This window comes from Cheilinus undulatus, linkage group 8 (genome assembly GCF_018320785.1).
Source record: "Cheilinus undulatus linkage group 8, ASM1832078v1, whole genome shotgun sequence".
Lineage (NCBI taxonomy): Eukaryota > Metazoa > Chordata > Actinopteri > Labriformes > Labridae > Cheilinus > Cheilinus undulatus.
Genome location: NC_054872.1, coordinates 25,395,885 through 25,417,029, shown reverse-complemented (window position 1 = coordinate 25,417,029; position 21,145 = coordinate 25,395,885). Strand labels below are relative to the sequence as shown.

Below are 21,145 nucleotides of genomic sequence, written 5' to 3'. Positions count from 1 at the left end.
TAACAGGATATGTAAAGCCTTGATAAACACTGCTGATGTAATGCTCTTGGTCTGATGATACGTATCTGCAACAATGGTGAGAATGCCTGCCCACAGAAATGACTGTGCGTCAATGTTCATAGCTATACAACATGACATCCTGTACATGTCTGCTGCTCGTGACAGTAGTGGTAGTGATAGTATGGTTCTGTACCAAGAATGCAAAATAGGTGAAGTGAACTCAATCCAGGGGTGTCAGAACCTTTTCTTTTCCCCACTGAGGACCATTTGGCTCACATGCCCTAGTTTGGACACCCCTGACTTAATGTTTTCAGTGCAGGGTTTGAAGCTTTTAGATATTGCCCTGAAAGCAAAATCAGAATTGCAAAGAGCAGTGAAAACCACACAATGTTTCCCTCAGCACTGGTGAGCATCACTAAATGCAACCAAAACATTAAATCCTGACTAAAAAGGCTAAATACCAAACTCAGTGAACACAGTACCTTTATAACACTGATGTAGACAGGGTCATCAATGTCATTGAGTTTGTCCATTTTGTATATATATATATATATATATATATATATATATATATATATATATATATATATATATATTCATACACACACAAGTAATAATACATATATATCCACAATCCCCAGAAGTACCAGAAAAATACATTCCCTTCCACCCTCTCTTTCTCCACCTTTCAGAAAATGTGTGCTGAAACAAGCCGTTCTCAGATTTTACCCTCATGACCTCATGTGGGGAGTTAGCACCGCCCCCAGGTCTGGTTGGCCCTCCCTGCTTGGGAGAAAGTTCCACCTCCCTCTCCTTATCCTCCTCTCAGCTGCCAGCTGAGATGCTGGATAGCTCAGTGGGTTAACCTGCTGACTTTGATCTGTGAGATTGATGGTTCTAATCCCAGTCATGTCCTTCACTTTGAATAAAAGTATTGTAACATCAGGAGTGCCACATCCATTTCCTGAGAGGGGTGTGGTCAGGGGCAGAGTCAGACAGCTCATTAACATTTAAAGCCACAGACACAGAAACGGCTCGTTCTGAGAAACAGAGGGAATTTTTGACATACAAAAATCCAATATTAGAGTTTTTCGGCAACAAACTTCACAAGCATGTTTTGGGGACTGCTGAGAACAATATAAACTTGTCTTCAAAGGGTAAAATATGTCCCCTTTAATGAACAGATTACTGGCACTATTAAAAATAGCATTTAAATTGTGAAAATTCAAGTTAGAATACTTTAGTATGATTTTATGGTTGAAATCTTTGAAACAGACACATTATTAAAATTTATTCAACTTATAGGATGCGCAGATGGCTTAGTGGTCTAAGGTGGGACCTATGTACACAGGTGGGCCTGTGGCCCTTTGCTGCATGTCTCTCACCGCTCTCTTCCCTGTTTCCGACTCTATCCACTGTCCTCCTCTATCCAATAACGGCACAAAATGCCCAAAAATACATTTTTAAAACGTATCAATATGAAGTCAGTAAAATCATCAAAAAAAATCCCTGCAAAGATTGTAGCATAATTGAACATTTATTTGATGCCAGCTGACACTGATGGCTAAGTGAAATGGAACTCAGTATAAACAGGAAGACTGTTTCATTCATTATACACCACTCATTCATAGCTCTCCCGTTTCCATCCTTTCTCTTCCTGCTCTGGTGATCAGCTGATTATGGGAGGTCACGCTCTTAAGTAATAAGCTAATCAATTCCTGCCAAAACCTTGTTTGACCAATCATCATTCACCTGTCATATTTTAAATCTGTCATTCTCTTTCACAGTCAGCCTGTCTTTTTAGTGTGGATGCTGCAGCCCTCCTCCACCCCAGCCACCTCCATTCATCAGCATCTGGTCCAGATCCTTATAGGTCTCCTGCTCATCTCATCCTGTGTATACCTCAGTCTCCTCCAAGCCACCTCATTGATTCCTGGGCCAGCTTTCTTGAGGTCTACTCCTCATCTGATCCTCCTCCAGCGTCTAGACTCCATAAGGGAGTATCCTATTCCTGCCATTTGCTCCATGACCCCATCAAGTACATGAAGTCATCACTTTCACTGAATTTTTAACATAAATTGTAGTTAAACTTGTATTAAGTCTATCCTGATTTCAATGGTTTATAAATTATTAGATCATTTTCAAGTAAAGATAAAATCCTTTCTTTTCAGTCGCAGCTGGGCAGGTACACTTTCCATGTCAGGTGGTAAATTTGGGAAATGATTGCCTTAATGATTGGAGGAACAGGGCTTGATTAACAGACTGATTGATACAAACAAATGTAGTTAACTTGTATTTTTTGGGCTGTCTTTTATCTCTTTTAGGAAGATAATGACTGTCAGTTATTCCTTTGATGGTAGACGAGGTCAGGCCTCTGGAAGTGTCTTTAAACCAAGGAGCCTAAACACATGTCATGTAACACTGAACAAGAAGGAACAGATGGAACTCCACTCGTCTGCTTCAGTTAACAGGTAAATAGGGGACATATGCTGTCTATGGATTTATGTTTCAGGTCATTTCTAACTGTTTACATGGGTATGTTTTCTCCCCTAACAGACAGATTTCAATTCAGTCACATTTCCTGTCATGGGTAACACTGCATCTACTAGCTTCATTACTCCTATGCGTAGGAGACTTTGTTGAGGTCCCCAGAAAGAGGACACAATCAAGCTGGAGGACTTCCTTCCGAAATGTGATGAGGATCTCTGGAAAGTAAAAAGAAAGCAGAGCCTTTTTGCAAAGAAGGCCAACATCACTCGCAGCATCCATTACTTGGACTTACATGACAGTGATAGCTGCTCTCCGAACATTGGGGAAATGGTGAACCCCACTTTTGTTGGAGATCAGGGCCCATGAAGATGAAAATGAGTTCACTGTGGACTTTAGAAATATTGAGTTTAAAGTGGAAGCCATGAACAGCTGGTGTAATGTTACTTGACATCTGCAAGGGCTGTTTGCTGTTTCACCACAACAAGAGAGGAGGGTAGAAGTGATGCCTGACAGGTCCTCTCTGTGAGAAATGAAAGCACAGATGTTTTTTGTTTTGTTTTTTTTTTCAAAGAAAAAAAGACACCTTTAGCTGTGGTTGTTTGAGAGCGTTAATGTGCAAAGGAAGTTCTGTTTTCACACCTCAGTGTAAGGGCAAGTTACTATTGTTGCTCTGGTAGGTGGGTGAAAAGACTCCTTTCTTAAGTGAGCCATTGCAAAGAAAATATTTGCATATTCGTGGTATTAAAGCAGATCATTGTTCACACAATTGTTCACACATTGTTTTCAATGAGGTTTGGTCATTGGTATTTCCTGATGTCCTTGTTAAGCCAAAAAAATCAACTCATCAAATGCATAAATCAAACTATAAAGCGAAAGCATTTTTATTATCTAGCTTACTGGTACATGAGCCAATCTAAGGCTTCTGATTGCTTTGATTTTAGCACCCCTCTTGGGGTCAGTGCTCTAAAAGTTTGTGATGTAGATGGTAAAAGAGGCCTTTTTCTCCTTGGACTCTGTGGTGGAAGTTATTACAAGCATTAAAATAGCTTTTGTGAAATAATCAGTATTGTTGATGGCCTCTGTTGTGTTTGTAAGTCATAAAGAAGCATTATCACTTATTTTAGTCAGAATAAAAGCTTTGAAGTGTCATAACTTCCACGATTCAACAAACTGACAAATGGCCCTTCAGCAGCAGGCCCGCCCACAGACAACATCCGGCCCCTCAAAGGCGCAGTTATTAGATCCTCTTCAGATCTGATTTAGTTATATCAACACATGGACCAGCAACATTAATGCTAGCCTACCATTCACCTCCAAAGCCAGGCTCATACCAACTTTTAAGTGGACAAAAAACAGTTAAGTCGTTGTTGGAGTCGTATGCACCTCCTTTGTTGTCCTTTATTTTCCGGTATCGTTTTTGTATAGGTCCTGGCATGGCCTTGAGACCAGTCTCAAGACCATATTTTGAATGTCTTGGTCTTATCTTGGACTCAAGAGCATTTTTACTAAAACACTGGTTGCGCCACCTGACATTTGAAACTAATTTTAAACTAACAAAACAGAAAAATGCTTTCACACATGTTGTTACTTTTGCTCTTGTTAGAAAGTGGACTTTAAAAATAAAAATCAAGTGTTTAATTCTAACATTATTTTAGCAGCTTTACATTGGTTGTACACCTGACATGGAAAGTGTACCTGCACAGCTGCGACTGAAAAGAAATGATTTTATCTTTAATTGAAAAGGATCTAATTTATAAACCATTGAAATCAGGATAGACTTAATACAAGTTTAACTACAATTTATGTTAAAAATTCAGTGAAAGACAAATGTGAAGTCTTTGGCAATTAGACTCCAACTTGATGACTTCATGTACTTGATGGGGTCGTGGAGCAAATGGCAGGAATAGGATACTCCCTTATGGAGTCTAGATGCTGGAGGAGGATCAGATGAGGAGTAGATCTCAAGGAAGCTGGCCCAGGAACCAAAGAGGTGGCTTGGAAGAGACTGAGGTATACACAGGATGAGATGAGCAGGAGACCTGTAAGGATCTGGACCAGATGCTGATGAATGGAGGTGGCTGGGGTGGAGGAGGGCTGCAGCATCCACACTAAAATGACAGGCTGACTGTGAAAGAGAATGACAGATTTAAAATATGACAGGTGAATGATGATTGGTCAAACAAGGTTTTGGCAGGAATTGATTAGCTTATTGCTTAAGAGCGTGACCTCCCATAATCAGCTGATCACCAGAGCAGGAAGAGAAAGGATGGAAAAGGGAGAACTATGAACAAGTGGTGTATAATGAATGAAACAGTCTTCCTGTTTATACTGAGTTCCATTTCACTTAGCCATCAGTGTCAGCTGGCATCAAATAAATGTTCAATTGTGCTACAATCTTTGCAGGGATTTTTTTTTGATGATTTTACTGACTTCATATTGATAAGTTTTAAAAATGTATTTTTGGGCATTTTGTGCCGTTATTGGATAGAGGAGGACAGTGGATAGAGTCGGAAACAGGGAAGAGAGCGGTGAGAGTCATGCAGCAAAGGGCCACAGGCCCACCTGTGTACATGGGTCCCACCTTAGACCACTAAGCCATCTGCGCATCCTATAAGTTGAATACATTTTATTAATGTGTCTGTTTCAAAGATTTCAACCATAAAATCATGCATAAGTATTCTAACTTGAATTTTCACAATTTAAATGCTATTTTTAAAAGTGCCAGTAATCTGTTCATTAAAGGGGACATATTTTACCCTTTGAAGACAAGTTTATATTGTTCTCAGCAGTCCCCAAAACATGCTTGTGAAGTTTGTTGCTGAAAAATTAACATTGGATTTTTGTATGTCTAAAATCCCCTCTGTTTCTCAGAACAAGCCATTTCTGTGTCTGTGGCTTTAAATGACTGACTCCGCCCCTGACCACACCCCTCTCAGGAAATGGATGTGGCACTCCTGATGTTACAATACTTTTATCCAAAGTTAAGGACATGACTGGGATTAGAACCATCAATCTCACAGATCAAAGTTAACAGCGTAACTCACTGAGCTATCCAGCATCTCAGTTGGCAAATGAGAGGAGGATCAGGAGAGGAAGGTGGAACTTTCTTCCAAGCGGGGAGGGCCAACCAGCCCTGGGGGCAGTGCTAACTCCCCACATGAGGTCATGAGGGTAAAATCTGAGAACGGCTTGTTTCAGCACACATTTTCTGAAAGGTGGCGAAAGAGAGGGTGGAAAGGAATGGATTTTTCTGGTACTTGAGGGGATTGTGGACAGGTCAGGAGCACATATTTTTGTTAGAAAAGCCTGAAAAAGTGATTTTTTGCATAATATGTCCCCTTTAACTTGGATTGTCACACCACCTGACATTTTAGGATTTGAGATGCCAAAATGTGAATTAATCATATTATTAAGATAAAAGGGAAATGTATTGAAACAAAGTAGGTTTCATTGAATAAATTATGTACCATGAAATGATTCATTTTTTAAAAGGAAATAATAGACTTGGACAGAAAAATATGCACATCATGACCCTTTAGCTAACCTTCATGGATACCCGAATGTAGCTGGGCCCCAGAAAACTTTCCCCCCTTGTGGGTGGCCTTGCTTTGCAGTATTGAATGCCCTTAATATGAGTTGATGTGGAGATAATGTTTCAGCTAAAAAGAAGAATTAAGGACACCTTTAGGGAGGACTTAAACCCTCCAAATCACAGATGTGTTGTTGGCGATTGATGAAGAAATATTTCATAAATACTCCAAAAACTGAGGTGAGAGAAAGACACAAGAGACAAGCCAGGGGAAGTGGAGAGACGCATTAGTTTCCACTCCTTACCGTACATCCTGACCTGGGCTTTGAATTAGCTTAACAGAACATCTATGAATCATAGAAATAAAAGGAATATTGGAAATTTCCTTTTAATCAACATGAGGTCAGGGGGCATGAACTGCAAAACATGCTTCACAAAAATAAAACAGAGAAGGTAAAATAAGTGAACCAACTGAAATAGAAAAAGAGAAGTGAGACAAGATGTTCACCTGATAGAGCCTGAATGCAGATGCAGAACAGGTTAAATCTAAAATTTAAAAGTATAGAAAATTTCACTTCTTTTGTCTTATTTTTATAACCGTAGTTTATGGAACTGAAGCTGAAAAAGCCAGAAAAATAAACAGCTTGTGCAACAGTTGGATGGAGGAAAAAAAATAAAATAGAGATGATTAATACAGTGGACTTCCTCAATATACATGTGATGAGACAAATGTGTGCAGCACAGTGGATGTGTAGTGTATTTAAAGTGGAATGGAAATTAGACATGCCATTTCTCACCGGAGGAAATGACAGCAGCGCAGCACGAGCCTGGAAATATCTGTCACTTCATCTAGAGGTCTCACCCTGAGAAGACGACATGGTTTCTTTGAAATGGCTGTTGTTTTTCATCTTTATTTTCTCTACAGGTATGTTTTGTTTCCTCTTTTGTTGTTTTCTGTTTTCTCTCTGCATCCTCTCTCTGTTTCATTAAGTCATACTCTCTTTTCCTTTTCAGCTCTCCAAACCAAAGCCTCTGCCTGGAAAGCAAAGGTGCCCTCCTCAGTGAAAGGTCTCCTCGGATCATGTGTGGTGATCCCCTGCACATTTGACTACCCAGATCCAAAGAGGACGCTCACTGAAATCTCTGGGATGTGGACCAACGCTGACCATCAGTTAATCTGTCATACAGTTCAGTCTAAAGTAATTCAGCAGTTCAGAGGTCGTACGGAGCTGCTGGGAGACGTCAGACAGAAGAACTGTACTCTGAAGATTGACCCTCTTAAAGAAAGTGACCGGGGGCCTTTGAATTTCAGGATAGAAATGGCAAACTACGAAAAGTATTCTTACAGACAGAGCGCTGTTACCATTGCAATAAACAGTAAGTGATCATTACAGCTTTTAAAACACAGAAGTCTCAGGCAGACATGCATCAAGGCAGTTTTATTTTTCTCAGGCTTCCTGTGACAGTGAGTAATTTCCTTTTTTCTTGAGATCTCAACTCAAGAAAAAAGTTAAACTTTTTTCTATGAGGAAGACAAAACCAAGACTATAGACCTTTAATGATAACAATTCATATTTCTACACTGTGCATATAATCATAAACACTAGGAGAGTTGGAGAGAGAGCATTTAAGGTATGTCATATTTCCCTCAGTAAATTTTATGTAATTAAAATACTGATATTAATATATGCGTTTTACAGTTGTGCCAATTTTGCAATTTGGCTGATAAAATTAGTTGAAAGAAAATAAGAAAAACATAAAACAAGCAATCTTAAATGTTCAGTAACTGTCAGAGTTAAAAATATGTCCAGGATTTTGATTTTCCTCTTGAAGAGACATGTGATGAGATGTTTTATTGTACTTGCTGCTGTAACTGATGAAGTTTTAAAATATATGACAAGAAAATCCTTTCATGTTTATAAGCTTTTGCTGAGTGTATAGCAAGAAAAAGGTGTGACGGAAATTTGACAGATTGAACTCCAGGACATTTGATCATTTTCAAACAATTTCCTTAAAATAATATTTGAATCAAATACTAACCAAGATACTTGAATGGTTTTACCACACCAAATCTTTCTCCACTGAATAAGCTGCAAATAATAACACAAAGAAACCATGATGACCATTTGAACTGCACTGTTAATGTCTAAGGTTTATGTAAGCTTTCTTAAACACTTGAAGTTGAGGTTAAAACACAGTCAACAAAAAATTTGGATGATAATTCTGGGCTGGTAACAGAGGTCATTTAAGTTTCAGCTCTTGTTAACATGAGGATTCCTAGTTCCTTATTTGTGTTGAAACAACACTTACCATCTCCTTTCTTTAAATAGCATCTATCATGAAAGTTTCATTTCACTAGAAACATAAATGAAAACAAAGACAAACAGCATGTATTTGAAGAACTGCCATAGATTAAATTCTGCACCAACGGAAGCTCACGTCAGGTTCAATTTACCCCCAAAAAATGAAAACCAAGTCTAAGATTTGATGTAGTGACTCACAGTTTTATTTAAAGGAAGAAATACAACAGCCCTGTTCTAGTATTATTTAATTACTGATTGAAACTGCCAAAAGATGAGGTTAGATGAGATGGAGGAAGATAAGAATAAAACAGCAACATCCCTGCAGCAAAAGGCACCATAATGACCAGACCTGCCTACAGATTTCGCTGGTCCCCTGAATAACCCAGAGAATGGGCCCTCCCTAGTTGTGTTGATGCTATCAGTGTATGCTTGTTGGATCAGTAGCATTGGCGCTAGTCTTGGTACCACTTTTCATCAATTTTGTGCACTTTTTCTGCCCATTATGGCAAATTTCCACCCTTTTGTTTTGCTGTTGTTGATGCTATTTTGCCACTTTAAACACATTTTGGCGCTATTCAGCCACCCAGTGCCACTATTTAATCCTGTTCCACCACCTTTCTGCCCATTTTGGCTACTTAAATCCATTTTTGTCACTTGTAACACCTTTCAATACATTTTGCCTGTTTTTGACCATTTTAACCTATCTTTGCCACTATTAACCCCTTTTCATACTCTTTTTGACCAATTCTAAGCACATTTGATTAATTTTATACCCACTTTAACTCCATTTTTGCCACTTGTAACCCCTTTTAACCATTTTTTTCTGATGTTTCTTCTCACTTTTAACCCACTTTTCCACTTTACACATATTTTTCTCTCCGTTATATATACTATGGCATAAATAAACAAGTTATTAGTTGCTTGGAAAAGAGTGTTTATTATTCAGGTTAAAAAAATATGGTCATCACAGCTTAACCTAACAATGGACCATGATATTGCTGACCTCCATGACCTCCAAGTTTGGCTGGGCCCCAGAAAGCTCTCCTTTATCCCCCATTGTGGACACCCGTGTTAGATGCAAAAGAAATAGAGAATATCTCTTTATCTATGCCTTTTCTCTTCACCCATTTCAACATTATGTACCACTCTTTCCTACTTGTAGAAAGGTTCAAAAAACGACTGACACCAGGCAAACAACAGCTTAATATGCTTTAAACAGCTGTGTTATTCTTCTAACTCCACACCTATAATCACCACGGTTGGGGGCACTATATTATCTGGTTGTCAATCCTCCATTTACACATCTTTGTAAAGAAGACAATTCAAGAAGGAGGATTTTCTTCAACTCTGACTCAAATATTAAATGGTTGGAGTTTGGAGGTCAAAGGTCAAGATCGTTGGATGCAGTGTTCATTTTGACAGCCATTCTAACTTTAGTCTTTTACTTAAAATGTTCTTTAGCTGTAGTTATATTTTTTAACCTTGACAGTTTTAGTCCAGTTTAAGTTGACGACTCAAAAACATTTTAGTCAAGTTTTAGCAAATAAAAAGTGATTACATTTAACTCAAAACTTTTGCCAAAAGTTGATTCTCTTTGAGCTAACTTTATGAGCCTAACTGGGAAATTAATAGAACTGTTAAACAATCATTTGGGAACATGAGTGATGTAACAAAGACATATGTTTTAAAAAGCACATCAGTTCAGAAGGACACGTATACTTTATTTTACGCAATTTCTCCCAAGACAGCATGAAAAGGTGATTTTAGGACATTTCTAATTATCTTGGGAAAACCAGCTTTGTTATCTGGGAATGGGAGATTGGTCATTAAAATCTTGGGAAAAGAATGAAATTTACTTGCAAGAAAATAAAAACAAATATATATGTTCCTTATTTCCACTTGACCTTTGTATATCATAAACTTTCTGCTGCATATTTTTTTCCTGGCCCTCATCTATGACCAATTGGGAACAGCTTTTCAACCCACTTTGGAGTCATGACCCACCAATTAAGAACAGCTGTCCTACAAATGATGCAAACACTTGTGTTTAAAAATGAGAATGTCATCGAGTCTTCATTCCCTTCAATAGAACAATTTATATCAAATTTGCAATGAGTCAAATATTGCGATTCGATTTTTTTTTCAAAATTGTTCAGCCTTAGTTTAATCTCCCAAATATTGTGTTTATTATAAAAGAATAATTTGTTTACTTGTTTACTTGTTTTGTTTGTAAGATAAGAAACTTGAAAAAAATCACATATTAAATTGCAATCAATATAAAAAAAAAATTGCAGTTAAGACTATTTTCCCCAAATACTTGAGCCGTACTATTAGATACAAAAGATTTCTACAAATCCCACCACCACAAAAACCAGCTCAGCCCTCCTTGACCCACCATTTTTCTTTCATTGCCTGCCTCACTAAAGTAAATAACTATAAGATGGTAGTTGCAGATGTTATCTCCTCTTTTGTTCTTACAGGGGAACCAGATCCGATCAGTCTCTCAGTGAAAGATGAGCTAGTGGAGGGTGAAACTGTGTCTGCGTCTTGCTCTGCGTCTCACTCCTGCCCCTTCTCTCCTCCCCTCCTGAACTGGAGTCTCTCTGGGAAGGAAACTCTCCAACATCAGCAGCATGATAATGGCCAGTGGCAAACAACATCCACTCTAACTTTTCACCCAACCAACGCTGATCATGGGAAGGCTTTACAATGCAACGTGACATACAAGGGAGAGAAGCACCTGACCGCATCCAAAGTCTTAAAAGTTAAATGTAAGTACTAAGGTAGTGATTTCTGTTTAATAAGTTGATGCTATTGGATGCAACATGTTTTAAAATGATACAATATCTGCTTTTTTAATGATTGATAATATTAAAAAAGTGCCAACATTTTAAATTAACTCCTAAACCCTAGAGATTTTTTTCTCATAAGCAAGAGGAAGCACCAATAAATAGCACAAACACTATTTTTTAAAGACAATTTTGGGAATTAAAACAAAGAAATTGCCCAGTTTAGGGAGCTTATGACTGCTAGTTTTGCTGCAACGCAATCAAAACAAGTATTGTTATCATTCCAATAAATCTGTGCAGTATTTGAACCAAAGTTTTTTGTTTGTTGTTATTTTTCAGAGATTTGTCATAGTAACTCATGATATTTGTCACAAAGCAATTCACATATAAAAATGAAACGTCCCAGAAATTTAAAAAATGATATCTTGTAATTTCTGTCCATAAGATCAATGAAAATCGTCCACCTGTTGGGATAGGGGGCTTTGTACTTATGCTCTAAAACATAACAATAAATATGAACTTGAAACTAAACCACACTAAAGGCAACGGTACTTAAAGTCTGGTTGACAGGTTTTGGTTTTTTATGTCTATGATGCATCCGTTTGAATATAGGAGCTTTCAAAGTTCAAGTCCTTTTGAGTTGCTGTTTAGGAATGTACAGTCATCACATGACTGGTAAAAAGAGCATCTGCAATTTCTGTTATTTGTATCAGATGTGTTGACTGTATGGCGGTCCTACTGTATGAAGCTAAACAAATAAGAAACAAGAAAAGAAATAAAAGAAGACAAAATATAATTAAAAATAAGACAAAAGAAAGTACACAAAGACAAAATAAGATAAAATAAAAGAAGACAAGATAAAATTAAACAAGACAAAAGAAAAGAAAAGAAAAGAAAGACACAATAAAGTAACAGAAGACAAGATAAAATGGAGTAGAATAATGCAAGACAGGATAAAATAAAATGAGACAAATTAAAATGAAATGAAATAAGATAACACTAATCCCAGATTAAGCCAACATTGTTTTTGACCCCTTTTTACCTTGATAAATTGCACACAGCAACTGTACCCCTCTGTAGAACTGTATAGCCTACTCCCCCCTGCTTAAAGGGACAATGCTCACTGAAATCTCAAGAGGCTAATGCCACTATTGCCAAGTACCTTAGAAAACCCAATATTAGAAAAACTGAAATATTCCTTTAATGACAAACACAATCTTTCTTTTGACACACACATGCATCAACATTGCAACTGAAAAATGTTGTTTTACTTCAATTTAACTTTTGTATTATGTTGAGCAGGTAGAACTTATTCCTCTATTGAAATTTAAAGCATCATCTCCAAAAACATCTTTAATAATCTGCATTTACATCAGCTTAACCTTGATTTGAGTAAAAGAGTGCTATTCTTAAACATACGTTGTTTTTTTTTACTGTGACTACCTTCATATTTCCACGCAGATGCCCCAATGGATGTGAAGGTTGAGTATAAGTCAGATGTAAAGGAGGGGGAATCCGTACGTCTGAAATGCTCCAGTGATGCTAACCCTCCGGCCAACAGCTATGACTGGTCTAATGAAACTGGTGCTCAGCTGCATCATGGGAAGGTCTACATGCTGCGCAGTGTCTCCAGGCACACAGGAGCTCTGTACTGTACTGCCAGTAATACAGTAGGACAAGGAAAATCAAGCCCTGTGCACCTCAATGTGTTACGTAAGTTAACAACATATGTTGTCAACATATGAAAACATATTTTTTTTATATCAGCTGCTGCTAAGATTAGACTTGTTCTCTGGCTTGCTACAGGAATTATAAATGGTAAAATAAAATTTTATATTATAATCTTTCATTGGCTTACCATGAATCTTTTGCATTGATTTTAAACTCTTTGTCAGACTTTCAAGGGTTTACACCTTTTTATTGCTGAGTTAATAGGGGCTCTATAGGGCTCGATAGATTACACACAATCATCATTATTCCACGGTCCAGGCCTCCCAAACTAAAGCTCAACTCTAGCCCAGCCAGTCACTGCTTTTAAATCACTTTTAACATTTATTCAAATAAGCATCCATCTCTATATATTTGTATTCTACGTTTTTCTTATGGTATTTCATCAGTTTTTCAGTCTTTATCTGTATTTCTCTTAAGAAAAAAAACCCATGCAACAAGCATGGGTTTATCAATGTCCAAGTGTCCATGCATTTATAGATGTCTAATGTTTGCTGCTGGGCTCTCTTGGGACAAGCTGTTTTAGGCTTCTCTTCTCTTGTTCAACATCAATTGCTGAATCAACAGCTCTTATCAATGTCACCTTTTCTAAAATAGAAACATGCATTGTTTTCCACCTCATTTCCACTATACGGTTACAGTGGCAAATCAACAGGGAGTCCACTCACAGGAATCTCTGTGTGATATCTGACGTAACTGAAATACTCGGCCCAAATGTGTTGCGACACCATGATTCTCTGAACCCATTTAAATACTGAATAACAGACAGGCAAAACTCCCCATGGCTGCAGGTGGTTTCCAGTGTTCATTTTGTTGACTGAAACTATGAATAAAATGTCCTTCAACTCTCTTTCTTCCATGAGGAAGACCAGACTAAGACAAGCTAAAAATAGGCATTTGGGGATAAAAACTCTAACAAAAAGTAAGTTTAGTTTTTATCAAGAAGACTTAAAAGAGACTAGAAGATTAGTGCTGGTTTGTTGGACATTCAAAATCCATGATAATTCTCCACTGTGCCTATAAGGTATGTCAGTATTATCATTAGTGTATTTAAAATGAACTTAAGTATTGATAGTGCATTAATGTGTGTGCTTTAAATTAATAGTAATTCTACAACTTGGCTGATTTAATTTTTTTTTTCAAAGAAAATAAACTCCTTGACTTAAATTAAAGATTAAATGTAAGGACTTTTATTGACTACACCTGGAATTAAGTGTTTGAGTTTCTGTTCACTAAGACTAGACTAAAGCTGTTGAGGTAAAAAAAATCACTAAAATATGACTGAAACTATATATCATATAAATGTAAATACCATGACTAAAAATAAATTTAAAATGTAGCCTCCATATTGAGCAGGGTTAGTTTCTTTAGGGTTCCTATACTCTGTAAAGAACTGCATTCCCTCATGTAGCTATATTTACACATGTGCAGACATCACACATAAGTGGAGACGAGGGGTTATTTAAAACTATACAACCTCCAAATTAAGACTTACTCCTGAGGATTTACTGTAGATATGACTATGGGTGGAACTACCAGTGATATAGCAGATATATAAAAATACTCCTGAAGTTATTCTCCCTGTGTTGGACTATAGAGGCTAACCACCACCAACAACAGCTGTTTTGCGAGGAGTTCACCCTCAGTTTAACAAATTACTCTTCAGATTTAAAAAAAAATCAAAATCCATCTAAATGTCCTTATAAGCTGTAATTTAGATTTTCTGAAATGTCTGAGTTCTAGTACCTGTTGCTCTGTTTGTGGTAGTGCTAATAACAAGGGGTGAAATAAATGTCTTTCTAATCAGGATAAACAGCAGCTATCTAGGTGAAAAAAATACTCTAAAAATTCTCAATATAGTGTGCATTTGAGCCAGCAGTATGTTTTGGTCCATTTTTACCTAAGACTTGTTTAATAACTCGGAGCTTCTGTACCCATCTGTAGTGTTGTTGTATAGCCTAGCTTTCCCCAACACACCCTGTTAAAAGAGGCACTGCTCACTAAACTTCTCACTAAAATCTCTGGAGGCTAATGTCACTACTATTGCCAAGTACATCATGCAACCCTACCCCAAAAATACAGAAATATTGCTGCAAAGACAATAAAAAACTTTCTTTTGAAACATTCATCAGTATAATATTTGGGAGCTTGCATTAGCAAAAAATAGGCTAACTGTTTAAGTGTTGGGTGCTAATAAGCTAATGTTAGCAGGCTAAAATGATCTACTAAAATGTTTGGTCAAAGATAATAACGTACTTTGAAAGAATAAACCTTGTCATTATGTCGAGAAGGTAGAAATATTTCCTCTAGTATTTAAAAATTTTACATCTTCAAAAACATCCTTACAAATCTGCTAGCATAACTCAGACTTGTTAGCGCTAACATGATCTTGGTATGCACTTAAATCAGCTTGACCTTGATAGTATTTTTAAGTAAAAGGGTACACTTCTTAAACATACATTTTTTTGTTTTTGTTTTTTTACTGCAACTACCTTCGTGTTTCCATGCAGACGCCCCACTGAATGTGAAGGTTGAGTATGAGTCAGATGTAAAGGAGGGGGAATCCGTACGTCTGAAATGCTCCAGTGATGCTAACCCTCCAGCCAGCAGCTTTGACTGGTCTAATGAAACTGGTGCTCAGCTGCATCATGGGAAGGTCTACATGTTGCACAATGTCTCCAGGCACACAGGAGCTCTGTACTGTACTGCCAATAATACAGTAGGACAAGGAAAATCAAGCCCTGTGCACCTCAGTGTGTTACGTAAGTCAACAAAGAAATGTCACAATAAAGCACAGCAGCAATCTCCATGATATTCCATGTGCCTGTGATACTCATCCGCTCTATAATTTTTTTTCCCTGAATGTGTAAGTAGATTTTTTAAAACAAATTTTAAAACAGTCATATTAATCTGTTTGATAAAGAATAGAGCTTTATTTATCTGGTTATATAAAGTGCTCTCTCTGTAGTTTTAAGTTAAAAGGTATTATTAAATAAAAATATGTACATTTAGTCTAGAAGACTTAAAAAAGACTAAAATGTTAGTGCTGGGTTGTTGGACGTTTAAAATCCATGAGAATTTTCCACTGTGCAAATTAGGTATGTTAGCGTTTTGGTCAGTGTATTTCAAATCAACACGAGTATTGGTAGTGCATTAATATGTGTGTTTTAAATTTAAACTGACTGTACGATTTTGCTGATTTAACTAGTTCAAAGACAAGAAAATGCCTTGACTGAAGGTAAATACAAAAATGTTGGGACTTTTTACAGACCAAATGTTTTCATTTCTGTGGACCAGAAGCTCAAAACAAGAGGCAATAGAAACAGCAAAATAAGCTGTTTGGCATTAGCAGAGAAGATCTGGCAAATTTTCTAAATGGGCACAATCCACAAATGCATGTTCCTTACAAATGTGGCACCATTTAAAAGGGTAATAAACAGGCTTTCCAACGGTATAAGATTTATTGCCAAGAAGCATTGTTACAACAAAGAAATAATGTACCAAACACAAATTTCTTACATTTTGTGCCAAGTTTTATTTTTCTCACTTTACAGGGAATGTGAAGTACTTAAGGCTGAGTCCCCACTCCATTACAACTTTGCAAATATTGATACAGAGCTAACAAAGTTAGCTAAATATGCTTTTTTATGTTATCTAAAGTTATTTATACCTCCGTCAAGGAGGTTATGTGATAGGGAGGGTTTGTTTGTTTGTTAGTTTGTTGGCAACATAATTCAAAAAGTTCTGGACCGATTTTGATGACATTTTCAGGAAATGCCAGAAATGGCATAAGGAAGAACCGATTAGATTTTGGGAGTGATCCAGATCACCGTCTGGATCCAGGAATTTTTTAGGATTCTTTACTATTGGAAGATAGGGCTAATGGCTGTGCTCTCCGAGTGCTTTACTAGTCTTCATATTGTCCTCTCATTCTGTAGCCCTCTAAGACCTACGGGAGCGCCAGCGCTCTCAATGCACTTCTATCTTTAAACGTGGCTTGAACTGCAACCAAATGAGATAGAGCAATAATTCCTTTTGCGTATAAACCAGAAGAGTAACACTAACTAATCACACATTCAATGAGTCCCATAGTACTGTTTCCTTCCAGAAATATCCTTCCTTCATTTGCAGAAATGTAGTAAAAATCGCACACATCAAAAACTGTTTGCTATAATATGATCTGGACTGCTCCCTTTCACAGCACTTCCTACTTTACATGTACGTGATGATGTATGATGATGTTTTGTCTGCATGAAACCTATCGGTTGTTTTCTTGCAGGTCAGGAGTCGTACTTGTTATTGTTTCAACATGGTCTTCTGCAAACATATACCCAAAAGTATCTGGCACACTTAGAGACTTGCTTGCACTGCTGTGAATAGTTTACTGTGTAGAAAAATGCTGTCTTTTTTTGCAAATTGAGCACAATTTTATTTTATCTTTGTTTTTGCCTTCTATGGTAGGTCATAAAGGGTTAATAGCAGAAGGCAGAGGAACAATACCTTCTCTCTTCTAATCAGAATTAACCTATGATCATGGCCTATGATCATCTCTTTACTATAAAAAACGGCACTCTGACAAGAGGCACTGGAAGTCACAGCCAGGATTCATACAAAGTATCATAGAGGCTAGAAATAAGGTGGATAATTAAGGTGTAAAATAAGGAAATAAGTGTTTTGCCCTTTATTGTTCGAGAATTTAATTAAAAGAAATGTATTTATTCAAACATTGACTTCAGTCTCAGAACTTTGTAAAAACCTGGAACTCTGTTGAATAAAATGTTAAATTTCATGGTGACATAAATCCTCATATGTTTGAAATGTCCTTTTAGTTATATCATATAAAACAGAATATGGCTGATAAATTGTGACATTTCCTGTGATTACAGACGCCCCTGAGATTAAGACCGTCTCTTCCTGCTCCTCGGAGGCAGACATGGTAAAGTGTGTGTGCATTGCAGAGTCCAGGCCTCCCAGCATGGTTCACTTTGTGCTCTCTGACAGAGTCCTGCCTAAAGCCAAGGTAGAGAAACACGGCCCTGTCACCATCGGGACGATACAGGCTAAGTTTGGCTCCTCAGAGTTTGTCCACTGTCTGGCAAACAACACGCAGGGCAGCGCCAACCTCACGCTCTATTTCCCTGTTAACAGTAAGCATGATTTAGGATCATACAGCAGTTTGGCTTTATCTAATAAGTGTGCATGTGAGGTGATTTTGTTTGATCTTTTTGGACAGGTAAGATGCAGAGTATTTATGTTTTCATCGCTATTGGAACAGCTGTGATTTTGGTGATACTTTTCATGGCAGTTGGAATTAAAAAATGGTAAGGTTTTTTAAAAAATGTGTTTCTTGTGGCAAAAAAAGATGTTTAAAGAAGTTTATTGAGGTTTCAACCACAGAATTGAAGAGAAAATAAGTCCAGTTTGAAAATTTCATGAAGAGTTGTTTATTAAAAACACTTCAAGTGTGTCTTGTAGAAAAACATCAGTGGTTGTGTTGTGTTTTTTTTCCAGGGTTACTAATTAAAAATCCATTTTCTGCCAGTAGGGGGAGGTCTGAGGCTGCATCAGAAACACAACTGAGCACCATGAAGGCCCATAAAGATGTGGAGCATTCTCAGTATGCTGCAACACAAAGGTGATAGATTTTTTACTGTGGTTTATCATGATGCCCCCCCCCCCCCATGTTATTGAATAACAAATGGAAAAAAAATCTTGCTTATGCTGTATGTTTATTTTGGACATACAGTCAAAAAAATGAGGAAGCAAATTAAAAGAGAATAATATTTTCCCCCCTTTTGTTCTTCCCTCAGACAAGAGAGAGCCTATGATGATGTAGATTTACAAGGCATTTATACCAATGATCACGTATATGGAAACATGGAGGTATGTAACGTTTCCTTCTTTTTTTCTAGGTTGGAGAAATAATAAAGAAATAATAAACATAACTGTGTTGTGCATTTCTACACAGACTGACCCGGATGATGCGATATACGCTAACGTGTAACAGGAACAAGAACATCAGATTCGCTGGAAGAGCTGCAGTTGTGTGAAATCTAACTAATGTGGGTCAAAAAAGTTGCATGAATAGAAACGGCACAGAGTGAAAAGGAGATCACATATGAGTTAATATCTGCCATAGTCTGGTGTTTTAAAATCATTTACATAGGGTAGAATCGAGCATTAAGGATGGATGCAGAGACAAACCAAAGCAACTTTGCAAGTTACTGCAATGACGGAAAAACTGTCCCTGAAAAATTTCAGAAGAAAAACATCATGCGAAAATGTGGGTAGTCTCCCCACAGTACCACCAGGCTACCACTCTGCTGATTCGTTACTTATGAAAGACCCCAATTTGCACTGAAACTGGTAAAACTGTTTTCTTTTGATACCCCAAGCTCATTGAAGACATTAAACACAATGTAGAGACGGAAATTCTTCCCTCTTTTGCAAAGATTAAGACTTTGATTTCTAAATACTGTGTTTTAAATTGTAGCCGTCACTTGATTTCCATTGCTCTGCTTTTGTGTTTGTTCTCTATGATTGTTTGCTTTGTTTTACTTTGCTGCTGTTTTCATGAGTTTATCTTAACATCAGATATGGGAGAAACATCAGTGTCCTTTGGTGAATAAAAGAAAGTTTGAAACATAATCATATATGAATATATTAACATATTTATCATAAAGGTATTTTAGATAGGAACTCCCGTGATACATTTACCATGTTTTGCAGAATGGATATACAGTTTTACTTGGTGGAGACGGCTCTGCTTATAAGAGGCTCCCTGGCAGCATGCTTTGACTTTCCAGGGAGCGCATGGCTAGAAACCCCCTATGGATACACTAAAAATATTCTAGGCCTTAATAAAGATTAAGATTTATTTTTGGGGTAAAGTGTAGCTAAATTACATCAAATTAAATGTTATTCAATAATAACAATTGAACCCAATGTAAATATGCTTTGAATAAACCCAAAACAATTTGAGTAAGCTGAATGTGTTTAGATGGGTTTGCTCTAACTTTCACTAAAATGTGGCTGTGCACTTGTATGATAGCACTGGTAACATCAAACGTTAGTGTTCATGATCAGAAAGTACAATAAAGTTTCAGTAATCATAGAAGAACTAGTTTATTGTGCATTTGCATTAACAAATAAAGATTATGAGAAAGATCAACTTAAGTTTATATTTAATAACTAAATGAACACTCAACCTTTATGTACAAGTTTGCATAACTTTAATTCAACTAAATATGTTGAAGTTACCCAATTATTTCAAGATTTTTCTACAAGGTTTTAATCATTTCTTTAATGTACTATTTTACCTTGAACTAATGTCATAAAAATGCATGGAAAATTTACACATAATTTAATTAGAGTATAGATGGACATTTATGACAATCTGTAATAAAAGCTATACACTTAACTCAGATACTCTCAAAGAAGTACTTTGAGAGTATTTATTGCCAGAAACACAAAAATCCTATTAAAAAAGAAAATATAAAAGAAAAAATGATCTTTAACAAAAGAGGTGGTACATTTCAGGACAATCTGCTGCTTATTTTTATACTTTACAGATTTAAATTAATCAATATTTTTGTCATTCTAAATGATTGGTTATGTCTCTTATCTCACAGAGGGCACAAATTTTTGGAATTCAGTACAAAACATGTCATCTTTAAATAACACAAATGTAAGACATTGAATTGATGTGTTCAGGTTATATCCTGAGAATAATGGACTTCTTGGCCTGCTTTTTTCCTTTGTACATCAGCATACAAGTCGACATGGTCTCCCACTTCCATTGATTCAGTCTTTTCGAACGAAGGGACACGACCCCCCTGCCAGTGCCTCCTAAATTCCAGGAGAATTTAGGAGGCACTGGCAGGCAGGCATGAGACACAGAGCAGGAGGCTGTCACTTTATCTTCCACCTGCACAGACAGAGACCGTACTGGTGGATTCCCTGCAGAGAATAAATATACAGTGAATGAAAGATTAAAAACAGTTAGATGATCAACACTTACATATGACATTGATGGTCACTGCGTTTTTAGTGTAAGAGTAGCTTTTGTACTTCTGAATTTCAATCCTGAAGTAGCCAAGGCTGGTGTCACTCCTCCTGATGTCACCCATCACCATGGCGCAGTTACCCTGTTTCAGATCTCCCAATAACTTGGTCCATTTTTCAAATTCATCTGTCAGTTTCAATTGTGGCTTACTGGTCAAGACGATAGTTCACCCCTTTCCAAAATCCCCAGAATGAGAACAGGGGCTTCTTGGAGAGAGGCTTGGGGTAAGAGAGGGTGCAGG

General features: G+C 37.1%; 1 protein-coding gene across 2 annotated transcripts; it reads left to right on the top strand.

The window, feature by feature from the left end:
• Positions 1 to 6,820: 6,820 nt before the first annotated feature.
• On the top strand, positions 6,821 to 19,487 carry LOC121513110 (sialoadhesin-like). 2 transcript variants are annotated; one of them, XM_041792631.1, is made up of 10 exons: positions 6,821 to 6,944; positions 7,034 to 7,396; positions 10,803 to 11,093; positions 12,573 to 12,824; positions 15,350 to 15,601; positions 17,726 to 17,986; positions 18,073 to 18,160; positions 18,382 to 18,474; positions 18,650 to 18,722; positions 18,808 to 19,487. In XM_041792631.1, the coding sequence occupies exons 1-10, from the start codon at positions 6,896 to 6,898 to the stop codon at positions 18,841 to 18,843; spliced, it is 1,758 nt and encodes a 585-aa protein (XP_041648565.1). In that variant the 5' UTR covers positions 6,821 to 6,895; the 3' UTR covers positions 18,844 to 19,487. The 2 variants fall into 2 exon arrangements, with proteins under 2 accessions (XP_041648565.1, XP_041648566.1); XM_041792632.1 differs by lacking the exon at positions 15,350 to 15,601.
• Positions 19,488 to 21,145: the final 1,658 nt, after the last annotated feature.